At 36.8% G+C, this 9,073-nt stretch overlaps 1 protein-coding gene across 1 annotated transcript; it reads right to left on the minus strand.

Moving 5' to 3' along the window:
• Positions 1-1,330: 1,330 nt before the first annotated feature.
• On the minus strand, positions 1,331-3,286 carry LOC122057917 (SNF1-related protein kinase regulatory subunit gamma-like PV42a). The gene is made up of 3 exons (XM_042620289.1): positions 2,826-3,286; positions 2,384-2,726; positions 1,331-2,030 (listed from the first exon to the last, which is right to left on the minus strand). The coding sequence occupies exons 1-3, from the start codon at positions 3,245-3,247 to the stop codon at positions 1,698-1,700; spliced, it is 1,098 nt and encodes a 365-aa protein (XP_042476223.1). The 5' UTR covers positions 3,248-3,286; the 3' UTR covers positions 1,331-1,697.
• Positions 3,287-9,073: the final 5,787 nt, after the last annotated feature.

Genomic DNA, 9,073 nt, shown 5'->3' on the forward strand with positions numbered 1-9,073 from the left:
AAATTGATCGTGTGGCCATTGCATCGATGTGGGGATCAACCAGGGGACATACACAGGTATTCAAATAGGGGGCATGTGCCACCCTAGAGAGTATTTGATTGAATTAGAATCTGAAATTTGAGTCGTAACTAATATAGACCATTTCCTTTCAATTTGACTATCAGAATAGAAATATCATATGTCCATGTGGTAGAATAAATGTCTTGTAATATTTGAAAAATAGGCTAGGATTGCAACTTGATTGCGTAACCATTGCACCATTATGGTGACCGACCAGGGGATGCAATATGCATCCAAACAGAAGGCATGGTGGGCTTTACGCTGGTGCATTGAATACAGATACCTCTACCTTGAGTTGTGGGTTGTTTTTCTAGTTTTCAATGTGAAGTTGAGTACCGCGTATCTAGTTTTCATTATGGAGTTGTGTGTTGATTACATAGTTTGCAATGCAGAGTTGTGTTCGAATTATTACTTTCGTCCTTAGCGGGGCTGTCAAGAATTTATTATCTCATTACTCTTTTCATAAAAGTAGGTTAGATGATAAATTGTCTTGGTGGTGGACGTAATGCATATAAGATGCTTTGACTTGACCTATCTATATGGTACATCAGATAGACAGTCGATACCTTATTATAGTCTGTCGTTATAAACTTGTGGCTGATTTTTAGTGATACATCAGGTTGACAACCGACACTTTTTATAATTAACCATAATACGTCAATCTTTTTGCATGGATACTTATACTCGTCTTTACTAAATCTCCGTATAACTGACCCCATTAAGTTGGAATAAGATTTTAGATACTGTTGTAGATTCTGAAATTTAACCCATAATTAATCTAAATCATGTCCTCTCAATCTAACCATCAGAATAGAAATATCATATATTCACATGATAAAATAGATGTCTTATAACATTTTGATACGGCCAAATTGATTGCCTAGTAAGGTAAATACACGCGTCGCCCACCTGGACACGTATCACCCACCTGATAGAGGCTGCAAGAACTCTACCACGTCAACCGCGTGAAGAGAATATTCCCCACGAAGGGAATAGGACGTATCCGAGTAGGACTCTAAAAGGAAAGGAGGTGGACCCGAGGAGGACTCCTCCAAGGAAAAGGGAAACCCTAAACCCTAAGAGCTATATAAGAGGACCCGAGAGGAAAGAAGGAGGTAAGCATCAATATCCACACCATTACTCTTGTAACAAAAACTATGCGGTCGATCCCTAACTTGAGCGTTGGAGGACTAACCCCGGACAAAACTCCGAACCTCTGCCGTCTGTACTTGTGCAGAATCAGCTCATACGGATTTTCGGCAACAACACATTTGAATAAAAGATTGACATCACATCCTTATCGCATGACCACAACAATAGCACCAGGACCAACCAAAGAAGACACCCAAGCATCCAAACAAGAGGCAGAAGGTCCTTTGGTCACCGCTTGTGTCCCAGCGTAGGAGGCACGGCCAAGTAGCTTCTTTCCCAAAATATAGCAAACCTTGGTGACAATAATAACTCGCCCAAAAAAACAAAAAATTAAAGTCATCCTCCTAAATCGTTCTGGAAGATGTGTTGACACAATATTACACAATTCACCAGGGGTGACAATTAGAAATCAAAAGCTCCACCTCCTGGTGACACAACTATACATGTAAATGTACAGCAGTACAGAAAATTCTACGATCACGGGACTAAAGGGATGACATTGAGACCCTTATCATTCGAAGGATATCAGTGAGGGACACGATCCCTACAAGCAGTCCTTGTTTATCCACTACCCATACTCGATGCACTTGTCCATTCACAGCCTTTTCAATCACTTCCCCCAGACTCATTTCAGGGTCGCAAGTCACAAGTTCCCTCGGTGAATGCCCCAATTCACCTGAAGCATTAACAGTCCATTTCGTTGATACAGTCTCAGTGAACTCCAAAACATCAATACATAACCAGGACTGCAACAAAGAGACTGGACATTCTCTTAAATCTGTTGCAGAGAAAGTCCCCATCAGCTTCTTCCCCTTCCCCTGCACATTAAAACCATAGATACGGAGCAGTTGATCAGAAATTCAATAGAATTAGTACCTTCACCTCAGAAAGTGTGTAATTCTGAGTTCGACCTCTTATCTCGAATTCTTATCTCATTCGAGCTAAGAGCCACTAGCTCTCCAATTTCGACTCCTCTTACCTCATGCTCTCACTACTTTAAGTGAAAATTGAATGATTTTCATTCAATTCTGGTACGACCCAATACATGCGATTGTGGGGTCAGAATAACTCACAGTACTACTGAGGCTAGTCGGGCTGAAAGGCCTTCAGCCCTGAATACCAGTAGACAAAAAAAAACAAAAAATAAAAAATAAAAATAAAAATTACATACATTTATGAGTTGGTTGTGATCTTCTGATGAGGATTCAACAATGGGGACAGCATGAAGAGAAGCAGTCCTCATGCAGTTAATGGCGTCCATGACTTTAGTGCGATTGGTCACAGCAAAAACATATTCTGGGATTGCTCCTAATTCCCCAACAGAGCGAGAGAGAATTGGGTGTGCCTCAGTTGGGTGTGCCTTTAAGAAACGCAAGACATCCATTTGAGTGAGCATTCTATAACTAGTTGCAGACTCTGCTAGTTCCACTCCAGGGATGTTCTCCATGTGACCCTCCACTGGTACCAGAGCTCGGTGGATTCCTTTGCTGAACACTTCCATACAATCCACAACGCTGCACACGAATTGAATCAATTAATTAAAAAAAATTACAGAAACAGAAGAAGAAGAAGAAGAAGAAGAAGAAGAAGAAGAAATTGTTTCAGTTCCATGCCTGGTATAAGGGTTGAGGGTCCAGAGGCTAAGACCTTCGAGGCAGTGGCCGATGATGGAAGAGACAGGAACAGACATACGCTTATCCAAATCGAAATCATCGCCATTAATGGAATCGGAGAGTTGATCGGCGATGTGGGCTAGGATGTCAAGCATGGTGACCATGCCGATATAGTGTTTCCTAACGGCGCCGGTGTTCTTATCAGATTGCATGATCATTGACCCACCGGCGCCGATCCAATGGCCAGGCGGCGCAGCCACAGGGACCGCCACCACACGGTTGGCCACCAGGGCGTTTAGTGTGTGGGACAGAGAGGCCGTATAGGGGATCTCTACCAGTCTCCGCTTCTCGACTATTAGATCCTTTACTTTCTTCTCCCTCAACCACTGAGCTCCATTAATGGCCTCCATAGCTTTTTGCATTTTTGTCAAAGCAAAGCTTCAATTGTGAACCAGAAGGGATAAAATTGCAATAATAATATACTTTTTAAACACGTGTCGAAGCGAACGTCTTCATGGCAACTTTATGGAAAGACTGCTCTGCCACCTCGGACTAAGCGATAAGCTTGAGAAGGGACGATGATACCGTAATGCGCATACATTGAGTCACAAATATCTGGTCGTCAATATTCATCTGGGTTAGTATTGACCGTCCAGATGATGGAGATATGTTAGGATGGTTGACTATTCCTGCTAGAATGGGCGAATGAGTAGGAGAAGGGAGCCGTAAACCCGTAATCGCCATAAGCCCGTAAACGCTAATTTGGAAATGGATAAACTATGTAGAGGCCCATGGGCACTGCTGTTGTATAGAATGGCAGTTTTCGTAAATAGTAGGAAACCAAAATAATAAGAAGAGTGACAATTCTAGTAAAATTATACTCATAAAATAGTGGGAAGGCGCAGGTTTGACACACTCTCTAATCAATTGAATAGTTATGAGGGTTGTGGCCATGGAGATAGAAACAAAAGGAACCGATAAGGATGAAATTATCCAATATAAACAATTGAAATGTGGGTCCTTCGGAGTTTGGAGATTGTTCAAATACTTGGTCACAAACCCCCCATCCCCCTTTTTTTTCCTTATTTATATTTTTTGAATGGAACCCCGGTCCCCTTGACAGCATCTGAGTCATAGAAAGTATCATGTCTTAGGTTTAATTTTGTATTCAAGAAGTAGATCGGATTGAAGGCTTAAGATCTATGTGGATAAATCCATCTACTTGTGTTCTATTTCGTTATTGTTTTTATCTTTTTCTTTCCGTATCTTTTTTATTTTCTCTTTATTGTCCTTGCTTGGATTTATATAACCGATCCCATTAAATTGGGATAAAGTTTTATTATTGTATTTTCAAAATGTAATATTAGAAAAAATGCTATCTGTCTAAGGTTTCTCACGTCTTGACACAACCGTTTGTTTTTAGGGACTATGTAAAGACGCCCCTTAACCTTAAAAAAATAGGAGATTGTGTCTAGATATGGAAAATGCAAATGGATAGCATTCGACATCCCATGTATTATATACTACTTTAATTGCTTTCTAAGAAATGTGACCTCTCTAAAGTTTAAGGATCCGCTCGTCCATTGTATCTATCTAGCCCCTTAGCGGGCCTTGTATGGTCTCTTGTGGACCCTTATACTTGCTTGCACATAAGGCTATGTTTGGTTGTAAAGGGAATTAAAAGGTAGGGAAGTGAAATTTTTATATTTAAAAAAGATTTATGTTATCATTATCCATGTGACTTTAACATTAACTTCAAATCATTCTAAATTTGGTTAGAAAAATTCACTTTACTTTTGCATCATAACCATTTGCTATAATATGTAAAATAAAAATTACATGTAAAATATATCATTACTAAATATGGTTACAAAAATTAAGTAATCTATACAATCATATGAGATAATAATTATAAATATTTTCTTTTAAAGTATGAAAATTTCACTTCCCATCTCTTTTAAATTCCCATTACAACCACACAGAACCTAAGAGAAAATGTGCAAACTTGGTTGGAGAGAGTGAGAGAGAGTAATCTCTTTCAATGGTTATTAACTACTGGTGACATAACTTCTCCCTTGGATAGCTAAGGATAGCTAAGTGCTCTATTGAATAGGGCCTTTTTAGAATCGTAACTTCCCAAATTTTCTTTTATTAGATGAAAATTTCTCTCTAAAGAGTTCTAGAACATGGATTTGGAAGATTCAGAAGTTAGTCTAACAAAGAGTAGGGGGTGGAAGTCAAATCAATATTTGGATGACCTTTGGATTTCAAATTCATCTTAAATTTATATTCCCTCCTCTATGGCTCCTAATTTGTTACAGGAGTTCGAATTTGAACTTAATTGATTCAATATTTTCCCATACTATAGTTGGTGCTATCTGAAAATTCACCTGGCAACAAAACATGCCAGGATTTTTTGGTTTGTATTTTATCTAAAAGCGGTGCTTTGACAACTAAAATGGGAGTCAACCTTATGGCTAGGACTCCTACTAATGAGCCTTTGCCTGATTCCTCGCAGTCAATCCATTCTGGGCTCCCCTACCAATCTCAACCATCTTTTATGGATGTAAAACTCTGCAGGTAGGAAGCAGAGGTTGCTCTTCAGCTACATCGGAATTTCAAACTGATAAAACTTTTACAACTTTCTAGTCAAGTATCGCTATACATGTCAATGGCGACCAAAGACAAGCAATTAAAAAAAAAAAAAAATTGTAGATCCCAACATGGGAGAAACACTTGGATCATAAGAAAACAATGGAATGCAAAATCGATTTGTAGAACAAAGAGATTCCAATAAGGGACTTGTGGGTAGAACGTAGGGGCTTTGGAATCTTCCGGTATCGAGCCTCGGCGACTTAGAAGAATTTGCATACGAGATCGAATTATTTCTTGTTGAGATGTTTTTTTGTTGAGGAAGTCCAGAATCGAGAACAGGAGGAATGCGATTGGGAGAGAGAGGTGCGAGCTAGGTATTAGGTTTAGGGTTGCGTGATTGCATTCGATTGAGAAGAAAATAGTTGGTTTCTACCAAATAAAAAAGAAAAGGAAAATAGTTGATTATATCGATTCCTATTCTTCCACAGAAAGAATGAGATGATTAGAATCAAAACAGATCAAGCACCAACAGGAATTGCTATCATCAATAGCATTTTCTTGAAATCCCTACCACTGAAATTCAGAGTTCAACGAACAAAACAAAAAGAGAAGGGGCTGGTCTCAGCAGAAGGAGAAATACCTACAATGGCAATGGCAGTGGCAGAGACTACTGACCCTCGGCGCTGGTGCTACTTCACTCACAGGTAATGCTTTGATGGAGAAAGTCAAGAGAGCTAGAGGAGGCTATTAGGGTTCGGACTCCAATTTCATGTTGGCGGCAAAGAAAAGGGGAAGGGCTCCAGGGAGACGGTGGTTTCAAGAAATTCAAACTTTTAGAGAAAAGTTCTCTAATCTCTACCCAAAAAACGAAAAGGAATAAAAAGGGTAAGTACTTTTTTTTTTTTTTTTNTTTTTTTTTTTTTTAGTAAAAATGAGAAGGGTAAGTACGATTCTACCAAAATAAAAAGTAAAAAAAAGGAGAACTAAGTAGGTTTAACAAAATCATAACCGCGAATTGAATTGTTTAGAGCCGATTCCAATTCGATAGACCCAATTTGATTAGATCCAACTGGTTCTAAGGTATTTTGTGATTAAAAATAGAATCGACCCAGGAATTGGGAATTAGCTCATGAATCATGAGCTGTCCCAGTCAAGGTGGATTACAAAAAAATAAGACGGTGATTGATTGATTTGGATCTGATTTTAATTTAAGAAGTAACGATTATAAATTATGGAAATTGGTATTGTTGTCAATCGATTCCAATCTGAATCGGTTGATTCATCGATTCAATTCCCAATGTTTGAAACCCTTTTATCAAACAGTTGATTCGGCTTGATTTCAATTGGGGTTGAATCATCTGGGCACAAGGTGCAACATCGTCGTTTTGCGCGTGTCCATGTCTAAATACCTATAGTTACAATCAAGTATATTTTGTTGTAGTGTGTATATATATATATATATACACACACACACATACATATAGATTTAACTACAATACACACACACACACACACACACACATATATATATATATATATATTGAAGTGCACATTTCCTGTGGGGGAGTATATGTCTATCATTACATTATATTATACATATATATATATAGTAAAATATATTATTTTATTAAATTAAATTTGTTATTAGAAAAAAAAAGGAAAAAATCTTAAAAAAAATGTACACTATTGAAATTAAAATTGGGAACATAATTTTGTCATCATAAGTTTATTTATGCATAATATATTTTAAAAATGGTGAGTAATCAAAATAATAAACGACTGTCTAAACCCTAGAAATGAAACCCTGAACCCCGAACCTCTAAATTGTTCCATAACTAATGTATCTCAACAAATGACTCAAACCACTAGTAATTGAAAACCTTAAATTTAAATCACTTAATTTTTCAAGCGGAATTTGATGTAACCGATATCAAGTCAAACAAATTTCCAAGTGAAAATATTCCACTCTGAGGACCCTCAATGTCCTTGAATGATAAGAACATCAAATTGTGAGGGCACCATAAAAAATAAAAATCTTAAATCTAAACCATTAAAGTTTTCAATCAGGATCCGATGACACAAAGTTTCTGTTATTGCAGTTTTGTTTTTGTAATAACAAAGATTTTTTTTTCTGTGGTTTTAATTATTGTAGCAATAAGTAGCACATATTATTTCGTTTTTTTTAACTGCGATTTTATTTTCATAGTTACAAGATTTTCTGTTATTGCGATTTTTTATCCCGCTTTGTTTTTGTAGTTACAAGGTTTCTATTACTGTGTTTTTTAACTGCAGTTCTTTTTTTTTTTCGCAGTAATAGTTTTTTTACTGTAGTCTTAACTACTGCAGCAATAAGTAGCACATATTATTGTATTTTTTTTTAACTACAATTTTATTTTTATATTTTCAAGATTTTATGTTATTGCGATTTGTTTCCGTAGTTTCAAGGTTTTTGTTACTGCGGTTTTTAGCTGCAGTTTTGTTTCCATATTAACAAAGTTTTTTATTTATATATTTTTTATGATGTCTTAATTACTTCAGTAATAAAAAACATATATTACTGTGTTTCTTCTAACTGTGGTTTTATTTTCATAGTTATAAGATTTTCTATTACTGTAATTTTTTATTACGATTTGTTTCCATAGTTACAAGGTTTCTGTTATTGCACTTTTTTATTGCAGTTTCATTTTCGCAGTAACAAAGATTTTTTTTTATTGCGGTCTTAACTATTGTAGCAATAAATAACACATATTACTGCATTTTCTCTAACTGTGATTTTATTTCCGTAGTTACAAGATTTTTTGTTACTGCAATTTTTTATTGCGCTTTGTTTCCGTAATTACAAGATTTCTGTTACTACGGTTTTAAATTCTGCAGTAATAAGTATAACATATTACTGCGATTTATAGTTGTGATTTTGTTTCCACAGTTACAGAGTCCTTTGTTACTGTGGTTTTGAAATACCACAACAATAGGTATCTCCTATTACTACACACAGAAAAATCGTAGTTATAGGCCATTTATGGCTACGGATTTTGAAACCGCAGTTAAATATCAAAATCCGCAGCTACAAATGTATTTTGTTGTAGTGTCAGACCTTGTAGTAGCAGGAGCCTCGTGCACTGGTTTTTTTTTTTTCCCCAACTACAAGCTCTAATGCTTGGTGGCCTAGGCTTTCAATAGAATTTTGATCATAGCATCGCTCTTCTCTTCCGTTTATGTTGGAGACATGTTTCCAATCCCTCTTCTTTATAGGAGAGAATTTTGAAATCAAAGTATTTTCCCTATAATAGCGTTCTTGATGCAGATTTCAAACCTCTCTTAGGTTCTTGGACTTCGTCCAAACAATATAATGTTTATCATTCCAATTTGAAAATTTTATTCTGCTGCATGGTGGGATTGGAAGAAAACATTTATATATGGAAACATTCCTGGCTCCAAAAACGGCACGTGCCCTATATCTGAGAGGGTGTTTTCCCCTCCCTCCACTTCTAAGGTTTCAGATTTGATCTCTCACAAGCAGTGGCCCTCTTCTAACCTATACTGGTAGTACCGTAAGAAATTCTCTCAATTCCTTTTGTTGCTATCCATCCCTCAAGAGGATTTTCTGATTTGTCATCATTCAAATTAAGAAAGGGGTATTAACTACAAAAATT

The sequence above is a fragment of the Macadamia integrifolia genome, chromosome 2 (genome assembly GCF_013358625.1).
Source record: "Macadamia integrifolia cultivar HAES 741 chromosome 2, SCU_Mint_v3, whole genome shotgun sequence".
In the NCBI taxonomy this organism is placed as follows: domain Eukaryota; kingdom Viridiplantae; phylum Streptophyta; class Magnoliopsida; order Proteales; family Proteaceae; genus Macadamia; species Macadamia integrifolia.